Source organism: Zerene cesonia, chromosome 15 (assembly GCF_012273895.1).
Source record: "Zerene cesonia ecotype Mississippi chromosome 15, Zerene_cesonia_1.1, whole genome shotgun sequence".
In the NCBI taxonomy this organism is placed as follows: Eukaryota; Metazoa; Arthropoda; class Insecta; order Lepidoptera; family Pieridae; genus Zerene; species Zerene cesonia.
In genome coordinates this window covers 4588581-4613596 of record NC_052116.1, presented here as the reverse complement: position 1 = coordinate 4613596, position 25016 = coordinate 4588581, and the positions used below count along the sequence as shown (strand labels likewise).

General features: G+C 31.8%; 1 protein-coding gene across 3 annotated transcripts in view; it reads right to left on the bottom strand.

Moving 5' to 3' along the window:
- The window catches only part of LOC119832241 (ATP-binding cassette sub-family A member 3-like), a 38288-nt gene that overhangs the window by 6438 nt on the left and 6834 nt on the right, over window positions 1–25016 (bottom strand). Inside the window, exons 1-24 of one of the 3 annotated variants that reach the window (XM_038355899.1) lie at window positions 22542–22747; window positions 22121–22343; window positions 21772–22031; window positions 20727–20900; window positions 20070–20314; window positions 18750–18860; window positions 14338–14479; window positions 13476–13655; window positions 9647–9859; window positions 8626–8729; window positions 6606–6738; window positions 5461–5690; window positions 5119–5284; window positions 4635–4868; window positions 4348–4489; window positions 4162–4268; window positions 3702–4090; window positions 3028–3237; window positions 2435–2539; window positions 2070–2241; window positions 1696–1821; window positions 1446–1569; window positions 978–1096; window positions 298–422 (exon numbers count right to left, since the gene is read on the bottom strand). In XM_038355899.1, the coding sequence (XP_038211827.1) occupies window positions 298–422; window positions 978–1096; window positions 1446–1569; window positions 1696–1821; window positions 2070–2241; window positions 2435–2539; window positions 3028–3237; window positions 3702–4090; window positions 4162–4268; window positions 4348–4489; window positions 4635–4868; window positions 5119–5284; window positions 5461–5690; window positions 6606–6738; window positions 8626–8729; window positions 9647–9859; window positions 13476–13655; window positions 14338–14479; window positions 18750–18860; window positions 20070–20314; window positions 20727–20900; window positions 21772–22031; window positions 22121–22332 (4023 nt within the window). In that variant the 5' untranslated portion in view covers window positions 22333–22343; window positions 22542–22747. Of the gene's footprint in view, window positions 1–297; window positions 423–977; window positions 1097–1445; window positions 1570–1695; window positions 1822–2069; window positions 2242–2434; window positions 2540–3027; window positions 3238–3701; window positions 4091–4161; window positions 4269–4347; window positions 4490–4634; window positions 4869–5118; window positions 5285–5460; window positions 5691–6605; window positions 6739–8625; window positions 8730–9646; window positions 9860–13475; window positions 13656–14337; window positions 14480–18749; window positions 18861–20069; window positions 20315–20726; window positions 20901–21771; window positions 22032–22120; window positions 22344–22541; window positions 22748–25016 lie in introns of those variants that run through there. The other 2 variants (XM_038355901.1, XM_038355900.1) reach the window with 2 other exon arrangements.

Below are 25016 nucleotides of genomic sequence, written 5' to 3'. Positions count from 1 at the left end.
GACACGGCCATAAATTGAATGCATGACTAATTTATTTTTCAGGTTCTCATTTACTTATTTGTACGGTTACGGGTGTTATGACTAGCATTTAATCGATGTCACAAATACACACGTAGTGAAATAGTCCATAATGCTTATGATGTTTGAACAAAATATAGCATGTATGTATATCGTAGTACCGATGTATTCCATAATTAGTCGTCAAGTAAGTAGTGATAGAAAGTGAAAGATTAATTAATTTTCGCCGTTAAAGTTAATACATATTCTGACATCTTTTTTTTCTTTTAATATTCTCACCTTGTTGATAACCTCATACTCCTTTATAAGAAGAACGGCAAACGCGATGATGCCAACAAGTGTCATCATGAACAAATACCTGCCGATGCCTGGCTCGCTCCATTTCAAGAAAGGATCATCCTCAACTATTGAAAACCAAATAAAAAATAAATCAGTTCTCAAATTAAATATTTGAACAACAGTAGTAACAAGCAAGCATATTATGTCAAATTAAGGGCATGTGCATGACAGATACTTGAAAGTAAGCAATTATTATTTTTGCTACTTTTTGCCGAAAAACTCTCGATAGAAAATTTATTCAATTTGTTAACATGTCACATAACATACAACTGAAAATTTTACACAATTCACATTCATATTTAAGGATTTTCTTCTTTTTTATTATATGGAAGTATTATATATTCATAAATGAAATACTTTTTACAGACTACGACTCAGTCTCCTCTCCGTAAAGTGTTCGAAACGTAGGATGAAATAATATAATGAATAAATAGCATTTGAATTGCGTTAAAGTCTTAAATTTCTAGATATTTCAACAGTTGATTAAAATCAGTTAAAAAGTCTCAAATTCAGTCTTCAATTTCTAGTCATCTATGGAGTTAAAACTGTTCATATAATTAACGATATAAAACAGAAAGACGAAAATAAAATAAGACAGGCATGATACAAGACTCACTTACTACAACAAACGGACATGTTAAGCTTCTTGCACACGGTGTGCCGCGTGCAGTTCTCAACGTTCATGTATTCGCAGAGGCCGTCGCACGCGAGCATCGAAAACGATGACACGCTCATGTCTCTGAGAATTCAATTCAATTACTATGTTTTTAATGGAATAGTAAGTCTCACATTTAGTCTCAATAATAAGGTCAATAAAAGATGTAGGTAGCAATAATCTAACTAAGGGCTAAGGAGCTATAGGGCTAAGAAAAGATGTAGGTGGCATTTATCAATTAGCTTATACAATATTTATTTTACTGTGATAGTGGTGTTGTTTAAGTTTTAATATAAGTTTCAAAAAACAATTCATGATTTAAATCAGGTAACATGTTAATGCGTCATCATGTTACCATGACGCATTAAGGTTGTATTAACAGTGGCTTCGCACCACATTTGCGAAAAACAACGTAAAATAAGTATATGCTAACCTGAAACTTCTGCTCATACAATAGATAGGTAACGGCGAAAACACCCAATCAAATATACTGGCATAATATGGACTCCCAACTTCTGGTAATCGCAAGACCTCCGTAATCAAAAATGGCATACAACCTAATGATAAAGAGCAATAATTAATTATGTTATTTAAAAAGGATACAAATAATATTTATGAACTTAACAAATACATGAATATTAATCTCTATCTCTTCTAAATTTCACATTATTCTTGTAACTCACCACTAAAAATGTTCAAGAAACACATTTTTGAGAAGCCCGTTGCAGATGCGTCGAAGTAGAACGAAGCCAAATAATGCAATGGTATTGTCGGTATAGAGAATATCACTAGCACAAGAAGAACTCTGCCTGGAAAATCAAAAATATAGTTAAATGAATATCAGATAAACTATATACAATTTCTACTCAGTACCTCAATTCATCTACGTTATTTTTTAAGAACATCACCAGAAAGAGGCAAATTAAAAGTATACCAAATTATTATTGGATATCGTTGTCTTTTTCCTGGTTGTAGATACGGATTATTCAGGAAATAAATAGAAATAAGTCAACATATAATAACTGTGTAAATAAACCCTATGAGATCAGTTACCTACCCAATTCTTGAGGAGTGGAAAGCGTAGTCTCTTGAAAGCAAGCCAGTGTAAACACTATAGTGAGGTAAACACACAGCATCCACAGCCAATCCCATATGAAAGAGCAAGTCCACAGTACAGCCGGTCGCACTCCAGATATTCGCTGTAGTAATTTGGCGCCGCTCACACGTTCCTGTTGCATATATAACAAAATACATTTAAAAGGAAACAAAAGCCTTTGTGTAAAATAAATTCCGTAGTTTGCATATAAAGAGTTCTTAAGATTTTTTTCGTCATACTAAGGCGATGTCATAATTCTTTGTAACTAGTTTTTATACTTGTCTGATATAAAATCAAAGATTCTAGTTCCAAATTTATATGTTTACCTTAATGACAAACAGCACCAAAAACGCAGTAACGAAAGCCATACAGAACCCTATATTGAACGCAAATTGAAATCCAAAGCTGCTCCCGGTGGCCATGATTCGTACCTAAAAACAAATATTATAAATATTTTCCAATTATAATATTCAGAAAGAAAAGAACAAAGTAATTTAACCATATCTTGATAATTATTTTAAGATCCTGGAGTTCATTTAAATCACTCACTGGTAATGAGACCTTTCTTTATCATATTCACGTATTAGTAACTAAACGTAGATATTAAGTCAAAAGCATTTTTTTATTTCTTAGCGAGTAACTGAGTTGATGGTAAGCGATCACCACCGCGCTGCCCGCTTTAAAGCGGTAAGGGGTAAGGATGACTGGAATGAAGGGATGGAATGGGAAGGGTGGTGAAAAGGAAACGAACCTATAACCGAAACACAATAACATGCTACCATATCACACCGGTCTTCTGTGGGGGTGTGGTACTTCCCCGGTGCAAGTTGGCCTAATTCATGCCGAAGCGTGCTCGACTCCCACATTGAAACCGTACAAATTTGCAGTAAAAAACGAACAATTTACTTTAAACACTCACCAGATTCTCAATAGAATAAGGCAGCGGATGGTTAGTGACCCGCAAAGAAGTTCCAGGCGACAGTGCGGACATAATCGCATTGTTAGCGAGCGCGAGGGATATCGCCGAGTCGTGGTACCCGTAGTTACTGAACCAGGCCGTGATGCGATGAGGCGCGAAAGTCGCGCCTATCAAGTTCTCGTATCGCACGCGAGGGGGATTCGTTGCACTCTGAAACGGTAATTCTTGGTGCTGTATTGTGTAATTGGTTCCTTCGAGTCGGGCGTAGCTTTAGTTCATAAAAATATTTTAAATATATGAGAACTTGTGTTTCTTTGCAATGTTATTATTTTTATGAACAGTCATAGTTTATTAATAATATTAAATTGCTACTTGTCCGACGTTGCCAAAAACGAAGGGAGTTTTCAATTCAACTGAATGTTAAAATTTTATTGATTAGTGTTAGACGTAAATTGCATTCAAATTTTATCCATTGAAACCTTGCTTTAAACAATTACTAATAATATGCTTATCCAAAAAGACCAAAAATCCCTACTATCCGCCCCAGAATAAATGATTTCATAAATTTATTTACCTTAACTAAAATTTAGTTAATGTAGTAAGAATTCTATAACACGTCAAATACAAATTTTAAGTCTTAAGTTTAAGTAATAGGTACATAGTTTATTTCATACCAATTTTAAGTAGAACTTTCCCATGTCCATAGTACCGATATCATTTAAAATCATATTAGGATCTAAAGACGATTTGAAATATTCCTTATACGCCATCATTGCTTTTCGTTCTAGACTGGTTTCTGTCAAATTTACCACTTGAGACATCAACGTTTCCGTATTTCTAAAGCCACTGGTCAAACTCAGCTCCAGAGGTGGAAGTTGCGACATGAATTTCCACGATCTTGCTATTATGACTGATATAGTTATGTTTATTATAGGTGTTACAATCTGTATGAACGCTGATAATTTATTTCTCATGGAACTGTAGGCTAGCTTCAAGAACATCGCTTTTATATGGTTGCGGAGTAATTTAATTCCTCTTACTTTCGGTATTGGCTCGTTATCAGCTAAAAAGAGGATGTTTTTTTAATACAAGAAATGGGAAATGTTACATATCAGTCATTATTATTAATATTACCAAAGTGGTTACGATGATTCTCAACGGGCACAACGGCGACATTATTATGGTTGTTCGTATAATTATTTTTCTGAACTGGCAACTCGTCATGGTCCTCAGCTCCAGCTCTAAAAAAATATGCTCTATTAATATATATTTTTTCATATAGACATTATATTAATAAAAAAAATAATAAAATGGACTCACTTCATAAACACTTCCTCTAGACTAGTAACCGAAAGTCCATAGCTTGACACTTTCAACGCGGCTCTTTCCTCTTCGAATTTCTTCAACATATTAGGAAATTTACTGACGTGTTCATTTGGTAATATGTATGTTAATTCAGATCCTGCACAATTTATTATTTTATAGGATATTGGAACGATTATTTTGCGGTAAACGTATTGATAAAATCATAGAAACGATCATACATATTTATTTCTCACTATCTAGATTTTGAAAAATATCATTGTTTTTATTTTCAAAGTACAAACCTATATTTGTATTCTCTCTAATATCAGGTACGTAGGTCTTAAAGAATTTCGTAACTTCTTCCACGTTACAATTGTCCTCCTTCACTATAGTAAGTTTGTATCCGATTCCATAATGCTTCTTTAGGAAATAAGGCGTTCCTACACATTGTAGTTTACCCCCAGACATGATAGCTATACGGTCTCCGAGAATATCTGCTTCGTCCATAAAATGTGTTGTAAGGATCATAGTGCGACCTAGCAGTAAAAGTTGTAAATTTAAATAAAATACGAGTTTATAGCGTTAACGCATTCTAAATGTCAAAAATTAAAGCTAATGCCAATTTTAGCAATGTCTTTGAACGTTTTTTCTCACTGCATTTTAGAAAACACGTTGGACTTGGATAGTTTTTGATCTATTTCGATTACTTTTAAGACCCTGTAAGCCCAACCAGAAATTTTAAACATTAGGGATCGTATCTTGCGATTTGTTTCGTCTTCTTGTTACCTTTCTTTTCCTTTTGTAATAGGTCCCACAGGGATCGTCTAGCAGCTGGATCTAGACCCGAAGTGGGTTCATCTAATAAGACTACTCTAGATGAGCCGCACATCGCAGCACCGACCGATAACCTCCTTTTTTGACCACCCGATAAGTGCATTGATTGAACGTCTCGCTACAAACAAAATTGTTAAAATATAATTGCATTGCATATTTTGACCTTGATCAAGGTTCTAAAAACATGAAAAGAATAGAATGCTGTGATAAGTTTATTGTATTGTTTGCAAATGACGATTAATTATTATTAATAAAAAACAAAAAAAAAAACTCAATAAACAGCATGTACTAAACCTTTTCTTGCAGTTCCAGTAATTTAACAAAATGTTCGACTTCATCATTTATCTTCGACTTGTGGACGCCTTTTAACCTCGAGTAGAATATAATATGCTCTGCGACCGTAAGGTCTGGGAACAAGACGTTGTGCTGGGGGCAAAGGCCCAGAGACTTTCGGGCTGATTCCGTTTCAGTAACTATATTATACCCGTTTATTGTAGCAGATCCTGATGTGGGTGGGACCATTCCTAGAATAGTTTCATGTTTTACTTAGTTAGACGTGAATACACAAGAAAATATACATATTCAAATAAAACCTTGTAATTTTATAAGTATTTGAAAGCATTCAAATTACCAATACTAGTAATATCAATATTACCAATATTAATAATAACATTTGGCTTTATGCTCGAAAATGTGAGTGATTTTAAGAGATCCGTACCCAAAGAGTAAAACGGTAACCTATTACAAAGACATCAATGCCCGTCTGTGTCTGTCTGTCTGTTGTATCTGTGATAGGAAAACGGTTGAAATTTTAAGAGATGATGTTTCTGTTAAATACAAATAAAAATAATAAAAAATGTGACCATTTTTTTATATTGCTCTTTAGCTTATTTCGACTCGCACTTGACCGATTTTTTGTGTGCAATAAAATATTAATAGATTAAGATCTTGACTTTAAGGTCGGTAGTTGAATAAAGCGTAGAGTATGAAAAATACTTTCGAGAAAGAAAAATAATTTATTAATAAACATTATATCTGATTACACCATTTGCTAATATTTTCGACGTTTATTGTTTCATATATTAATTGTCATTTTAAATGACAGATAGGAAATAAACAGTATATATTCATATTTTGTGAACCAGCCATAAATGTATCTTATGAATCACTTTATACATATGTAGTGTGTATTATGACTCAATAGACGTCAATGTGTTTATAATTACCTGACCAAAATAATTTATGATATAAAAAAACGTGACTGTTGGTCAATCTATTTTATTTATTTTCATTTCATATAGCAAATGAAATATGCATACAAGAAACAAAAATAAAAAACAACTCAATTAGTTCTGCGACCGAAACCGAATTTTGGCAACAAATACAAATGCAATACATAAAGAAAATATTACTATACGTATTTAAAATTCAATAGTTACCTGTTAACATTGATATAGTTGTGGTTTTCCCAGCTCCGTTATGACCTAGTAATACTGTTATTTCATTTTCATACATCCTAAGGTTTAAATTATCTACTGCTTTTTTACGACCTTTGTATACTTTAGTGAGATTCTGGAAAATGGGATCATTTATAATTTAAATCACATCACAATATTTTATGCCATCATGACCAGATTGTTAGTTTTTTTCAAGTACTGATTCCATTGCTAAATTAATGGAATTCATATCATCTATATGTATAAAGAACTATAAATAGTAGATAATGATCAGACTCGTAGTAAAAACACGTGTAACAATTTGTTTTAATGGACGCAATTTGTGCTTCTCGAACGATGAATTGATTTCGATGCATGTTTCGAGACATATTTTACTTGAATTAAACACTTCTTATATTTGCATTGCCTTGACTGAATGTAAATTCACCTCAGTTACTCTGAAGATTAATTAATTTGCAGTTTTACCAGATCAACTTTCTAAAAAAGGACATTTTGCAGATAAATGCAAGATAACAAAAATAATTTTGCCACTTAGGAACAAGAGCTACTACGACTTGAGTTCAATTTTATAATTTTCATTAATATGGTTTGAAAATGGCGCAAAGATTAATGAGCTGTGGCAAACTTATTAGTCATTTTCTGAGGCAGAAATTCGGGATTTATCATGCCTGAGTGTCGAGAAGTGAGTAAAAATTTTTGAGACGCGCATTTTATTTTTATTACTAAATGATATTGTATTGTGTAACATTGTAAATAACTTTAAAGTAGTGCCAAAAATAAGATCATAAAACAAATACCTATACTGTAAATTAAAGACATTAAATAATAAACATGAAATATTGCAAAACAGCAGATAATCGTCAATTTCAAGAGTGGAAAGTAGCGTCAATGCCACTATCCATCCGAAGAGAAAGTGTAATGAAAACGTACTATATAAAATAAAACAAGCGCAATAATCATATTCCGTACGTTCATTCTGCATTCATATTTTAAACGATAAATGTTTTTTTCCACAAGGTAAAAAAATAAGGTATAAAAGTTTTGGACACAAAAAATAAATGCAGAATGTTCGAACTGCCGTATGAATGTATTAAAAAATGAAATACGCATTAGGTACTATCTGGTAAGGATTACTTTTAAGTGCGATGCTATTTTACTATCGTATTCGTTAATACGGTTAGTGAGGAAACCTCCACACCTAAATATTCGTTTTTCACAGTATCGGGTAATATTTTGCTAAACTTTATTTGAAACACTCATAGAAGGTTGTACCTCTTATACCCATATCCGAACTTCTGCCTCATCTGCAGTCTTACGTATCTAGTTAAAATTATATTATTACTAGCTGCGCCCCGCGGTTTCACCCGCGTAAGTCCGTATCCCGTAGGAATATCGGGATAAAAATGTTGGCCGATTCTCAGACCTACCCAATATGCTTACCAAATTTCAGAGGAATCGGTCAAGCCGTTTCGGAGGAGTATGGCAACGAAAACTGTGACACGAGAATTTTATATATATAAGATGACGAGAGCGGTATGTATTAATTACACTATGAAAGACACACATTGGACATGAATCATCGTTTTATGATAAGGCTGACTCTATACGATGAAACCTGTTTTAGAGAGCACCGACCTGTATGAAAACATGAAAAGAATTGAAGTTTGTTTTTGTTTTGAAACCATTCTCTTATGCTTTGATCAAATCGTTTAACAATTCTTCACTTCTTAGATAGATACTTGATAACATTATATACTAAAATATTTAACTAAGACGATGTTTTGCCAAACAACTTAATAGACACATTTATTATAATATAAATATGATCTCATATCTCCACTTTTCAATATATATGTATGATATTATGTATTTTTAGAACAAATTTTGTAAATGAGAAACTAATCATGTATATTTCAAAGGTAGGGTATAAAGGTAGGTTAGGCAGGGTATATTTCAAAGGGCATTTTGTACCTACTATTATTAAAATATTCAATGAAATTACCTCGATATTAATACCCATTGGAACTCCTTTCGGCTCCTCGTCGTGAACGACTTTTAATAGTGCGTTTTTGTACTCTTGATCAACACCGTCATTTAACGTAACCGCTATAAAAATACACATATTATTATAATAAATATGACATTATGTAAAGATATACATAACAAAGGCATATCACATAATATAGGGCCTTAATTATACGTAACTCCCTGGGGTTGAAAAATAAATTCTTTTACAGCTGGAAATAAAAAATGTATATAGAACAGTCGTAATTGGTACATCTATATACAATGCTGTAAATAAGATTGAAGCCCATGTTCAGACAAGTAAGTGATAAACCCTCTGTATCGAGCCAGACCGACACATTTGAAAGCCCCCACTGGGAATAGTACCCAGGATTGGTGCCGCTTGGTTCTACGTTTGCGCGTAAACTACTATACTAAAGGACGCGCTCTCAAATCACAATACCGAGTATCTGTAATGCGAATTTAGCGATTCTAGAGATTAATCAAAAATCTTCTTTCAATTTCAAGTCAAGTAAAAATTAAACCTCAATCATCAGATAAAAAACAATCATATAATTGAATCAAAATTTGTCCAATTTAAAGGAACTTACAGTAGCACGTCAGCTCAAGAAAAATAAAAAAAATTGTTCCTTTTAACTTTAGGTATAAACTAACCTATATTTATGTGTTAATATATAGTTGCTATACTCTCGGGGATAACAATGTTCTCATAAAAAATGAAAACACATTGATTATACATTAATCACAACGTTCGACGCATACGAAATCATGGGCGCCACCTTATGTGTAGCTTTATATCATGTGTTTCATACATGTACATCTATATAATTATTATGTAGTAGGTTCTGAATAAAGCATCCTTTTAATAAAAGGAGATAATGTATCATGTTATCAGCAGACTCATTTTCAATAACTTATTGAGAATCAGGTCATATAGTTTCGATTACAACTACGTCAATCAAATGGTTTGATATAGAAATATAATACGCAGCACTTACCAGCAACTTTAGTTTTATTTGGTAACCAAAAACTCTTTGTGAACGGGAAGTACCACGGCAACGGAACGCCATATGTGCCGGGCCGAATTTTTTCAACATACATGGCTATTGACATATAAATTAGAGTGTCTAAAATAAGCATAATCACAACGTGACCTGGGTGGAAATCATCATGATACGACACTGGCGAAAATAATTCATCCCATTGTAGACCTGAAATGTAGATTATTTGTAAAATTCAAGCATTCAGGCAATTGCGCAATTGTTCTTTTGGTGATGTAAATACAATACACATTTTTGTATGTACTCTGCTGGTTTATTAATAGCATTGACAGTCTTGTCACCTTAAAGGTTAATTATTCGTGAAACAATTTCAAAACGCTAGTTCGGTATATTTTAGTTTGTCTTAAAATTTGTATCCTGATGATTATTATCTGCTAAAGGTGTCTAAAGGCAATTAAGATTTTTACCACTTCTATCAAATAATACATGATTCATTGGTCTAATATTATTTCATAGGATTTTTCATTACTTTTTATATGAAGATAAGAAGATTATATTTCGTATCGGAGGAGCCATTTTCAATTTTTTGTAGCAATTATTCATCATTGCTATGCGGTTTAAAACAGCTATTTGACGATGAGTTATAATAATGACTTTTAGCAGGTTCGATAGTTAGCTGTACCTAAAGATATGAAATAGTACGTATAAATAACAATTCTGCACGTTTATATAAACAGTAAACTTAGATCTAATAAATGGAATAATAATGTTAAGTGTCCAATGTGGGGAGTTGTAAGTGGGGGATTTGAGCTGGGGGATCGTGTGATTAATAACTAGCGTAAAGTGGAGGTGATGTATAGGTTTTTCCTGGTTTAGCATGTACGTGTAATTCTATAAATAGGAGTGCAAATGGAGATATAAAAAAAATTTATGACTAGTAGTAATATTTTTAAGTCATGTCTTTTTTTGCTATTTATTTTGCTCCGACACAAAAACAACCTAAATTCAATGAGAATACACAACATAATACATTCATATAATAAATAGAATAAATTCATCACCGGATTTATTATATACGGAAAGCAAGTAGCGTGAAAGCATATTATTCGTTGTTAGCTTATTCTATGCATTTTAACCTCGGGGAGAAGGTAACTAACATACATAACTAAGAACCTATTCTAATACACGATAACATATTATACTCTTTAATTCTGATTGCAAATTTTCATTATGTTAAAAGTTTCAACAACATTGATTTATTTAAAAAATATACAATAGCCATGTAGGGTATGACCTCATTTTACCGGTTCAATAACACTATAATGTAAACATATTAACATGAGTGTGCTCTGTACGCCTTGAGTCTCTGTTGATGGACAGTTGAAATTTGTTAATCTTTTCAAAATGTAATAAACATATAAATCTACTTTCATAATGTATTTATAAACAATAGTCTACGAACACGCGAGTGCGTTAAGTACGCACGCACCGAAAGTACGATGTGTTATTATATTCGTGGAATTACTCAGCATGGTATGATTCGTTCTGTCTATTCAATTACACAATAATTACTAGTGATTAAATAAAATAATCATAGAACTATTATAAATAACATAAAGAATATATGTATTCCTAATCCATATATAATTTCTTCCATTTAGCGTTTAATTTTAATTATCAATGTTTTATTTAGTAATGATTTATCTTATATACAGTAATGATTTCGATTTTTAAAAAAGCATTTTTGTTGTATTTTTATGTACTTTATTCCAATTTTCAAAGGCATTAATTAAATATTTTATCTACTCATATTCCCAAGCTGCGGGTACAAATGTGAAGGACTATAATATTATTTAAAATTAATGCTATATACGTAACTGAATAATACACCATTATTCAGTTTTAAATATAGCATAGTGGAGTTTTCACAGTAAGTACATTAATAATTATATTTTGGGTATAATATCAACATACGTAAAAAGTATTGTTCTATGGATTATATACGTTAAAGGTCAACGTAACAAGACCTACTGTATGATGTTCACCATATTATTATGTGACCCAATAGCCTTCGAGATCTTTTAGCATGTTTACATTCCTGCCAAACAACACGAACAACAGTCAGGAACATTTCCCGTAATCAATATGTTATCCATTTAGAAACAAAAAGCAAATCGCCATGACACATATATTTTTCGTTAATCGCTTAAAAATGTAAGCCGTTTTAACAAATTACTTCGTATACTGTTCATTGTGCTAACTTCCTTATGTACCAAAACCTACTGAACCCTCGAAATAAAAGCCTGTAAGGCAAGAAATTCTAATAGCATCAAGTCTTGTATAGCACGCTCAGGCATATGTATACGGTAACCTTCGGCTGGAACACATCAGCCCTCCACATCACCTATCCCTATACATATATTTGAAATTGTAAAATAATATATATAAAAAAAATCTTGCCACTGTAAACTTTAAATTCTATACGATTTAATTCCATCGGTTCTGGACTATAGTAGTAGGGAAAATATGAAATGGTGGTGCGAGTATACGGCGAAACGTTAAACGTCATTTACTTATAATTAAAATTATATTATTTTTTTAATTTCCAATATTGATTTGTATTTATAAATATTATTAATTTTAAAGTTTTTCGTCATCATTTTACTTACAAATCATACAAGGCATCCATCCGCACATGGTACACTATCTCTCACCCTATAAAACTACATACCATTATCTTTATATAACAGTTAGTTTTGAACGTCTTATCTCATAGAAATAGTTAAAATAATCTATGACATGGCACATTTATCATTCTCAAGAACATGTGTGACGTATAAAAAACTGTAGGTATGGTTACTCACAAATAAATCTTAATTCGGGACTTTCATAAATAATTTGAAACGTGTTACCGCGTATTCGTTGCAATATTGTCCGTACGAGTATTCTCAAGAATTTGAGAACACCAAAGAGTTTTATCCTATCCTACTATCCTATCCTATCCTACGAATATTATAAATGCGAAAGTTTGCAAGGATGTGTGTATGTTTTTTACTCTTTCACGCAAAAACTTCTGAACCGATTGCAATGAAATTTGATATGTAGATAGCTGGACACCTGGAATAACACATAGGTAACTTTTTATCCCTATATTCTTAGGGGATACAGACTTACGCGGGTGAAACCGCGGGGCGCAGCTAGTAAATTATAGAAGCTTGTGGATTAACAACTTACAAGTTGGCATAGGAACATATGATTCGTTAGAAATATTATTTGATTTACGCATGGAATATTCTATAAATCATTAAACCGCCACAATGCAATGTTATGAGAAACCCAATTAATAAAGTTCTGCAGGAAGTGTATGTCAAAAAGAAGTGTTAATTAGTTATAGCGCATAATTATGCACACTATAATAAACATAACGTAGTTTACTTCAAGGCCTTTATATTAACCGCTTGAGATTATTCAAAAAAGTTCAGATTATTTTGTATCTTTGCGAAATGAAAGAAACGGGAAGATAAGTTATTCTGAATGAATTGCATTTGTAACAGGAATTTCAAACAACGTGGATGTTGCGTAAATGAATCATGAATTCATAAACACGCTCAGATTACAGAGTGCGGGATTTGTAAGTTTGTTTTATGTATTATGTGCCTTTCAAATCTCGTAACATTTATCTATATTTAGATTTTATGAAAGTATTATAGACTACAGGCCCATGTCAAGAAACTGATGGGTCAAATGAACCACCAGGAGACCTGTTTAGAATGATATAGGGACATATAATCATAGCATTAGCAAATGGCTAACGCAACGTGCTTACCTTGGTTCGTTCCCTCGCAAATAATGAGCATTTGCAATACAAATCCCATAGCAGCATTAGATATAAGACTTAGGAGAAATTTTGTGTGCAAGGCGACATCCTCATAAAGCATTTGAGTTAAAAAATAGGCGGAATATGTTGAAAACCACATCAGACCCATAAACGATGCCGCGGTGTTTGCTGTAAATAAGAAAAAAATTAAAAGCCTTGTATTATGAAGTGTTAATTTATTCATCTTAATTTTAGTATCTATTAAATCAAAAAATTCCATCATGTTATGAGGTTTATTAATGCTACCAGATTTTTTGTATATTTCGTTGATTGTTTCTAGTGTGTGAAGGTTACTACCGGCTAGCCACACCTTCACAAGAGACAAGAGGCGATGGTGATCCGCTACAGAGCGACCCATCTGTTCGTTTGCCCGTTTTACTATAAAAATATAGTACCTATGTAAAATGTATGTGTAGATGTGGGTATTATGAGTCCGGAAATGAAGGGTTAAATCATTTTTTCAATATATATCTAGATCGTGCTGGATTATTATCAAAGTGTTACAGTAGGGACAAGGCTAAGATGAGTGTTTATCGGCATTTCTTTGATTATCATTCGGAATACATAAAGATAACTTGTAATCTTTATGAATTCTATCTCAAATTTCGGTCTACATTGTTCAATTTGCGTAGTAAGTAACTATTGAGTAAAGAGTGATTCTTCGTAGGTAGGTTTACATCGTATTACAGTAATATTGAATGCTATAAACAAATCAATATAATATAAAAAAATATGTCAATTATGTTATTGAGTCTATTAATAAAATTTATTCATTATTTCTTACACACAAAATAAAGCAACTAAAACTTACCTCTCGTAAAGAATACGCTCACCATGAAAGAAAACGCCAACGACGCCATAACAAAGAGAAGCATAAAGAACAACAGAACTGTCCATGGTGTATATGTAAAGACTGAATATTTCTCACCATCCGCGGTTGCATTGAAAGGTATCTAAAACAATAAACAAGTGAAATAGATTGAGTAAATATTGGACACATTTTTTTATTTGTTGTTGTAATATGTAAATGCATAGTATATCATACACAAAAATAAACATACATGAAATAACGACGAACTGGCGATATACATATATTTTTTACAACAGGTCACGATAATTAATAACCTCTCTAAATGTTTGACTGATCAAAAATTTTATTCCTTTAAATAAAATTCTGAGAACTTTGTTCATAAGGTCAGACAATATATCATATTCCTAAATTCTTTTATTAATGTCACTTTTTTGTTAATGTGACCACTTGTAAATTTTGTAGCAGAGATTCGTGCTTTAACATATGAGGCTATTTATTCGCTTACCTAATTGAAAATGCGAACTAATGCTTAAATAATATTTGTAAGAAAAAGATAATACACAGTTTTGATAATGTCCTATTTAGTCCTATTTATTCTATTATATAAAGTGCTCAACATAACATACATATATTTAGCTATATAAGATGCAAAGGGCGGATGCAAATATCTAAAAGGTATATTTTTTGACAAAAAAATGCCATTGAATGGCGATAATTGTGTTAAGGGCGTAAAAATGGGGTCGACATATTGTGACGTAGGCGTCCCGACTTCGTGGCCCCAACCTTGTTTATTTAAAACACGGAAGTTTTTGACGTAGGCGTAAAAATAGCATTCGTAAAATTACAGCATCCCGAAGTGCTTCAGTAGCAATTTGAACGATTATTTAGATACAGATCATATTTTTTCAGTTTCCCTGCATTGTAAACATTGCTAAATAATATCATAAGCAATTCGCGTTAAATGCAGAAAATAACATAATGTAGATATTACAAAGATTTGCTATAATTATATAGCAACGTATGAACGCTACGATTTATAATGTTCATAAATTTATATATAAAATAACATAAATTAATAATATAAAATAATATAAATTTATATATAAAATAACATTGTAAATTTAACAATATTAAAATCCGTAATAGAGTGTGTGTGTGTGTGTGTGTGTGTGTGGTGTGTGTGTGTGTGTGTGTGTGTGTGTGTGTGTGTGTGTGTGTGTGTGTGTGTGTGTGTGTGTGTGTGTGTGTGTGTGTGTGTGTGTGTGTGTGTGTGTGTGTGTGTGTGTGTTACATATATACCTATAACCTATATCATCCAGGAATCACTGAGATTTCCAAGGTAGCGCGTTTTAAACAAATAAACATTTCAGTTTTATGTTATTCAGTATATGTGTTAACAAAAGCATATTAAACATGGTATTAATATTTCAGCCATTATAAGTTACTAGCTGCGCCCCGCGCTTTAACCCGCGTAAGTCCGTATCCCGTAGGAATAAGGAATATCAGGATAAAAAATTGCCTATGTGTTATTCCAGTTGTCCAGCTATCTACGTCCCAAATTTCATTGCAACTGGTTCAGTAGTTTTTGCGTAAAAGAGCAACAAACACACACACATCCTTACAAACTTTCGCATTTATAATATTAGTAGGATGATACAACTTTCAAGTTGTATTTCAATACTATATATTAATAATTTATTACATTTTAATAACTCTACCGGTTTTATGAATCATAAATCAACAAAAACAAATTAATATTCATTCTAGGTCCATAACAACGAAAGTGTAAAAAGGAAAGCCTTAAGCTACGTTTAAACTGAGGAGACTTTATCTTATTGAGAAACAAAATATAAATGACGCGCGGATTTCGCCCCATTTCGTAAGGCCAAGCGAGCGAATTCCACAGGATTCGCGTCTCTACTCCCGCACGGTATCACATCAGTACGAAGTAAGCTTGTAGCAACGTAATGTGTTGACAATGTTATTTTTTTATGAAGCCTTGAGAAGTAAAGAAATTTCTTTATTTTGATATAGTAAACACGTAATATATGTTGTTAAATATTTTATAGGAAAATAAATTAAAACGAAAAGAATAGTACAACTCAACCACATTTAAATAGCACTTGGCAGGCACCAACTTTCAAACGAAAAATAATCTTGAGAATTGGATCATCCAGCAAAACTTATGAGCTAACAAAAATACAGTCGAATTAATAACCTCCTCCTTTTTTGAATCGATCGAGAAAGATTCTTAAGTCTATTATTATAATGTCAGTAATGACAGTAAACGTTTAGGGTAAAATAAAAAAGTATTCCTGTTCTTATGATGACGTCATTTAGAGTTTGCGACATTTTAGAATGAGTTGATTTTTATTGATGAATACATACAGACGACCCTAGAACCTCCTCCTTTTCGTTTTGGAAGTCAGTTAAAGTTGTTTAAAATTTGAATAAGTCAATTTACATTTTTGCAAATTCATAAAAAACCGGACCGAGCGTAGCTTACAGATATTTTTTTTTTGTTGGAATTTGGTAAAAATTACTAAATTAGAATTCATGAGAAGACGATAATCAAATTTAAATACATATATACTTATATTTAAGTTATGGTCGAGCCTAGATGTTTTATATAATTTAGAAAACAGGAAAAGTATAATGCTAAATGGAAATTAAATTTAAAAGAAACTCGATCAAATGATGTCAAAATAGTATGTCATTGAAGAAGTAACGAAAAGTTTGTCAATGAAATATGTAGCTTCTTAAATAATAATGGGTTCATAAAACTATGTGTTAGGTGGTAGCTTGGTAGCTTTTTAGCTGACTCTAGAACATTTGAAAACAAACCCAGTCATTAAGTTTATGAATTTTAACGAAGCCATGTACAAGGAGTAAATGACTTCGTTAAAATTCGGTTTAAATAAATTGAACTGGTAGGCCGCAACACGAAACAATATAAATAGTTGGTACGATTACTTATTGAAGCCAATTAAAGTGTACCATACAATTGTTGACGAAGCACAAATGTTTAAATTAACCAATTAATATGGAGACATAAGCGTATGTACTATATGTATATCGATATTTCATTCAACATTTGATGTTCAAAAATATATTTTTTTTATTTACTGAGGTGCAAGCTTTCAAGATCTCATTTCATTTTATTCTAAGCAAACTAAATATATATTAGTATAAAGTAACTAAAGGTGAGCTATTCAGCAAGACAATATCAAGTTTTTTTTTACTTTTAAAATCAAACCTAATCAAAGAAACTTATTAAACCCAACCTAGGAAAAAGTTCTTTTAAAGTTGTTATTAAAAGGAAAAGCTTGACGAAAAAGATAAGATTTGGTTCACTGTTGAATTCCTAGTAGTGTTGTTGTGTGACTTATTGTGTTTTGGTGTTTTACTGTTATACGTAAGACTAACATATAATACTATATACTCGCAGTCCAAACCGGCTTCACTCGTGCTACGTTTTCCTCTCTACAAGAAGCATTCTTATATCTTAACAAAGACGTTTAAAAAAATACGCGAATTAGTGGAGCCTTTCTCGATTTATACGCTTAGCAATACATTGTTTACCGTGATTCAGTTTATATTAATAAAGATTCATAGTATATTGTATATTTATCTATTAAAAATATGTTTAAACTTTAAACATGTTTATCAGTCGCCTAGTTCCCATTTTTTAATTTACTGTATCTATGAATGTGATAAACAAAATGTGAATATTATACAGTAACTAACGATTGTTTTGTGTATTTTATTATAATTCCCAGCCGCTTTTTAATTGTAGCGTCCCTTTCCGTACATATTACATCCAATAATCGATATTTTACACCTTTTAGAATCCCGAAAATGTTTACGTAGTAAATATTTCACGTAAGGTTATTCTCGTCAACACAGTTGATGCTATTGTACGCCGGCAGCCGGCAAGGTCGCACAGCGGGATAAAAATTGTGCAAGTATGTGAACTTTGGATGGTGACTCGCATTTTAGATGCAAAACATGACAATATTATATATCATACTAACATTATAAATGGGAAAGTTTGTATGTATGGACAGATGTACGAGTTTGTTACTCTTTCACGCGCAAAACAGATTATCGTATCTGTATAACATTTGATAGAGATAAATTTGTCTGGATAAGCACATAGGCTACTTTTTACTGGAGTACCGCGCGAGTGATGCCGCAGCTAGTGCATCATAAATTAGAATATTATTTAACACTCATCCTACATATTTAAATGATGTACATACACTATAATATTATAGATTTGTAGAAGACGAAGTGTGGGTATAACACGAAAAAAAACCATTGTGTATGTCATTCAATAAGGAAATTGGTCACACTGTAACGTCATTAATGAAATGAAACTTTCGAGTTGAAGTAAACATTCAATAGCTTACCTTGAACAAAATAACCATTAATACAACGGATATCAATAGAAATGAAAACTGTTTTATAAACCAGGCGAGCCAATGCAGCCATGATGGTAAACCCATTATCGTCATTGTTTCCTAAAACAAAAAAAACGTTCTATCTTATAATTATATAACATGTAAGTTATTATCGTGAACTGATAATCTAAGATATAAGTATACACATACATTTTATTGAAAATTTTCGCACTTATAAATTTTGGCTAGCTTCATCTGTATTTTTGTATGTAACCGATTCGTTAGGCTCAATATTGAACCACTTTAAATGAACAGAAAAAATTCAAGCTATTAAAGATCAGTGACAATACAACAATTTCATAACTCTATCTTATTATCCTTATAAGATCACCAGGATTAAATGATTTTCTTACGTATACTCCGTGTAAGACTACATAAAACAATTTAGTTTATACTATCATTAAAGCGCGTTTCTTAGTTTTTTAAAATTACATTTTTTTTTATTTAACGACTAGCTGTGAAATATCAAGCATAGCAAAAAAAACTAAATAAATATAAAAGTTTCGCGAGCCCTCTTAAAGTACTACTTTTTGCTAGTTCATTTTTACTCACATAGGTAAAATGATGCGCCCTATCAGGGTAATTGTGAACAGGGTTGATTGAAAACAACTCGAAATAATAAATTTTCTTGTGTAAATGCAAAACCTTTTGAACTAATAAATTTCGAAAAATACATTATTGAGGTTTATTTCCATATCATCCCATTCACAATTACCCTGATTGATATTGTTAAAATGTTGCCAAATCTATAATAATATATTAAATTGATAGGTCTTCCCTATTCAAGGAGCTTAGTAATTATTCGAATGTGACCTTCGATAATACAATGTGGAACGTGTATCGGCGCAAGAACCTAATAGTATTAATACGATTATTTATGTCTGATAGAGCTAGTTCATATTAAAGTGTCGTGTAACGTGTTGTATTGTAAGGATGAGCGAATTACTTTATTTATGAATGCTGCATTCTGCAGTTTTGTTGCTTTATTATTGTGACATATAACTAGTTCGCTTATTACGAAAAGTCCTGTTTGATATCTGATAGACACTAATAAAAATATTTATATTACACTAATATAATATTTCTCTATGTGGCTGAAAAATATATATCTCTGTTCAAGAAATTTGGGAGAAGATATAGATATGATATGCTCTATTGAACATGGAACCTGAACTAGTTATTCTTTGCCCTTTTCTCCATGGTCACAATTTCGTAAATAACTGTTAAAGCATTCGCGAAAATGAACTTATATTAAAGGTACTATCATACCTTCAGCTGCAATTCCTTTTCTGCCGTTACAACTCTGACTGTATTTACGAACGTATATGCAAAACAAAGCATTATGATCATTGAAATGAATCTTTCCATAGCAATCAGTAGGTTATCCTCCCTATAAGCCATTTGTGGAAATCTTTGTAAATAAACCTTGGTATTAACAGATTTTCCAGATTTTTGTTTTATTATCTCCTGGGATACAGCATGTTGGACCGCGAGAAACATTTCTGGCGAATAGCCTAGAACAATAAAATACGAAATTTTGAAAATATGTATGCCCATATTGTGAGCAATTTCTTTCAAGTTTATTGTAAACAATTATAAATCAAAGTACTGTTAAAATTATACGAATATTAATATTTATGTATTATCAATATCCAAGTGGCAATTGATATAATCTGTTAACAATTAATCTGTTATACAATGTTGCACTATCAGTGATTAACCATATAATTCAAGAACACCAAAAAATGTTTACATAAACACATGATTCAATTGCAAATAGTAAATTTATATCTTGCAGAGAAAGATTGTCCTGATAAGACATATAATCCTACTAAACACTAAAAATAACATCAATATATGTATATTTATTTAGGAAGACTTCAGATATATTTGATAATACAATGCATTATATATAAAAATAGTGACCTGGAGTTTTGCCACCATATGCATCATTTGGGTCTCTTGGGCCTGGCAGAGGGAATAAAGGAAATAGCAAATTAGTCCTCCAACTTGCTCTCAGTGGATGGTCAACCATAGGAGTTCTCATCACTGCTGGAAACCTCAATGTAACATTTATATCATCAGGCCATTCAGTAGCATCTAAAAAAAACTTTTAATTATTTCAAATTTTAAAACAGTTCAATTACAAGATGTGTTATTTATCAGTATCTTATATATTTGTTGTTTATAAGTATACAAAAAGTAAAAGATCAAACACACAAAACTCTTTTAATAAATATTTCATAACCATAATCTGCTTATAACATATGCAAAGATTATAATTACATAACTGATAAGAGTAAGTTTCTTGCATAAGAAAATATATACACATATAGAAAATTTCTTGGTTCCTGATAATATTGTAATTTTTTGTTTCTCTAATTTTCAAAATTCATATAATTTATATTAAAATTCAGTTATCATTTTCAAATGAAAGTATTTTTACTTTTCTTTTTAATACATATTTCTAAAGATGTAGGTTTTAAAACTGTTTTTTTTTTGTATGCCACTCAAAAAAGCAAGGACAGGACATTAGTAGATTCAAGGAATCTACATAAATTTATGATAAGACTGCAAGCTTGATATTTTACAATGTAGCTAATTACATGAACATTGTAACAAGTCATTCAAAACCTGTTTTAGCAACATGAAAGATTCACAATTAATACACATGTATACATACAATTATGTACAGAGTTAACAATTAATTAAATTGTTTTGTGATTCATTTTAATATTTCATTAAGAAAAATGAACTAAAATTAAAAATAAAATTTAAAGTTTTGCAATTATTCCCATAAAAATACAGAGTTTAGAAGTGTAAAGTACATTCAGCTTAGCTTAATAATTGTGTTCTAACAGATCTAACAAAAAATCAATATCAATAATTAATTACTTCTAAATCTATCAGAAGAGAGTAGGGATAAATAAGTATATGTAACAAAAATATGTATAAAATATTAATAACTTACTAGCCATGTTATCATCAAATTGAATTCCTACTAGAATTTTATTCATGGCATTGGGTTGAGTTAGTGCTTTCTCCAAATCAAGAGAATCCTTAAATCCCTTAGGTTCTGGGAGCATAGCTGTATCAAATAATAATACAAGAAGACCATTTAAATTGTCTAAAGCCACTGTAGCCATTGCATTCTCTGTAATTTTTCTAGTAAGAGCATTATCTGGTGAAAATGCTAATGTTCCTTCTCTTCTTGCTGTTGTTAAATTTCCTCTATGAATATATTAAAGGATGGTTAAAGAAACACTTTTATTTAATGTAATAAACTGACAGTATATTCAGTATTATTTTTTAATACTTACAATTGTTTTTCACTCATGTTAAAGTATGTTGGAAGAAATGGTGGGTATGATACATCTGGTTTAGATTGAGGATCGACAAGACATCTTATTAATATTAAAAATAGAGAAAATATCACAGGGGACGATATCTCGAAAGCTGTTTGCCATTTATGTCTTCTTTGAAGGAGAAAATTTTTCCATATAAGGAGTTTTAATTTCTCAAATGAAGACATTTTATTTGAAGCTGAAAAAAGCGCTATTTTAAATAACAATTAAGTAATCAATAAATCTAGGTGTTTAAAATATGATTTAATAATCTTGTGGTTTGAATCCGCGGTGAATTATTATATACATAAAATAAATCATACTGTAAATAAAGAAAATTGTAGTATGATGTTATATTTGTCTATCGTCGTTAACTAAAAATAAATATAATATTTACGTATTAAACATTGCACAGTAATACACCAAGAACATTCCACTGTTTCCTAGTTTAGCACAAAAACACACACTCCATCAGATTCACAAATTGCACTAATAAATTAATACCAATTAATTCTTTAAACTGCGTCTCCGCGAAAATCTAGGGAAATTTAAAGATCTGTCACAAATTTGGTCCGAAATTTACACAACGACCCCCGCCTTGGCCCGTCATGCATGAACTGTCAAAAATTTTGGGACTTGACTTGCTTTTGTTTTTAATCTATCTTGATCTTTAAGATACGTGGCTTTTTGGTAAAATGCAAATAAATATAGACTGAGCTAGAACTTTAAAACTTGGGCTTCACTGGGAAAATTCTTTCTTCTTCTTCATCTGGGAAAATTCAGTTTAAGAGCAAAGCAGTTTGTATTGATAGTACTGTTTGCGATTTAGTCAAATTTGGGGAGAGTCAAAGAAACTTCTTAAAAAACGTGTTGTTGCTCTTGTAGGGTTTATTATAGACTGACTTTTTAACTAGCTTATAATATAAATTACAAATAACCTTATTCTAGCCTTCACATTCCAGACGCGACATAGTCAAAACAATTTTAATACAGTATCAGTGTCGGCCGCCCATGGTTCTAAACACAATCAACGAGTTGTTATTACGTGAGAGCGAGACTCACCCAATATAACTCTTCCCTCCGCAAGTTCTAAATTATCAAAGCGGTTGCTATCACTCCGATGATTTTGAAAAAAGAATTTGAAAATCATATACTTATGAACTAGGAAAAGACATAATAACGAAATTAGAACTAATAACTTTACTGATGCTTTTCACATTAACAAGTGTCACTATTCACTATTATCACTTTCATTATTATATCACTTTCATTAATTTTTACTAAATTATTTAAACGTTGTAGGTTTGATAGCTCATTTGTATGGTGCCCAGGTTTATGGGTTTCTTCTGCAATTGATTCTTGGTGACACTTATTTCAGAGAGAATGATAATCGGAGCTGACATGGTGGGATGGACATTGGACTGGAGCTTACATGGTGAGGTTTCAGGATTAATTCCAATCCAATTTGAACCTTGCAGTTGTTATCCAACACACGAAGTTTGGTGCCTTTAATATTTTTATGAGTTATCTCGTTATCACATATTTTAGATAGTATATTTTCAGATTTACTAAAAATTATTCACTTTGTTCCGCAATTGGTTCGATTTTGTGGTTGCTGATTTCAACCGGTACTGGGTGGCAGGTGCCTATATTGTATGAAAAGTAATTAAAGCTGTCAAACATGCATCTGCATGCATCAATCTATCTGCACATGTGGATTACATCACTACTGCTTAAAACGGTGAAAGAAAACATCGTGAGGAAACCGGCATGTCCAAGAAAAGTTCGACGACATGCGACATCTGCCAACCCGCTCTTGGCCAGCGTGGTGGATTATGGCCTGAACCCTCATAGGAGACCTGTGTCCCAGCAATGGGAACATATATGGGCTGATGATGATGATGATGATGATGATGATCTGTGCTCATAAGAGACTGGCGTAATATTTTTAATTAATTGAATAAATGCAAAACTTGTTTCAATTTGGCTAGCTAGGTAGCTAGATGGTAAAGGAGTTGGAAATTATGGAAAAATAAATTGTAAATCTTTGCAAATATATTAACAGTTATATTAGCATTTGTTTCCTTAATTAGTTTTCTTATATTCTTTATCAATCTGCATAATATTTTCAGTTGTGGAATTTGTTATTTTTACCAATGATTGAGAAATTCGTGATATTAAGGTAACCTTATTACTGACTACATTCTGATTTGTCTTTATGCCCTTAATCATGTGTTCATATCTTAAATCGTCATCATGGTCCAGGTTACTAGTTATAGTTTTAATAATACATCTCAGAGGATTTAAAAGTCCGCGCTTGATTCTAACAGATGGATTTAGCTGCTTTTATTTTTCTGTACAACTACGGATAGCGTAAACTGATTGAAGTTTACAGTCTTGTATCTGAACGTTGAGAGTTCTATTGGTAAAATTTGAGTTCACGTGTTTGTTAAAGTTATCATATCGCTTAATATTTTACTCTACTCCCTAAGTCCTAAGTCCTAAGAATTTTCACCACCACGTTTTTCTTTAACCTTCTCTTTATTAGCTATCGTTTTATTGGTTAAGTATTTATAAAGGTATTTTGTTCGTTTCATATGGTCGTTAACTAATTTTTGTGTATATTATTTGTTAAAATTTACATTAACCCTTGGCATGCCTGGTAGGGTCTGTCAGACCCACACCAACGCGCGAACCGTTGTAGTTCATTTAAATTTGAATTTCGAGCCTCACCGTTTTTAGTAGCTGGCCGTTATTAACCGCGGAACGCCCTCCACCCGCTTTCTCAGTCCGTGGTGAGCTATCAGCGTAAAAGGACTTGCGTAAAGTGCCTCCGGGTCCCATAGACCCCACCAGGCATACGGCGTGACTT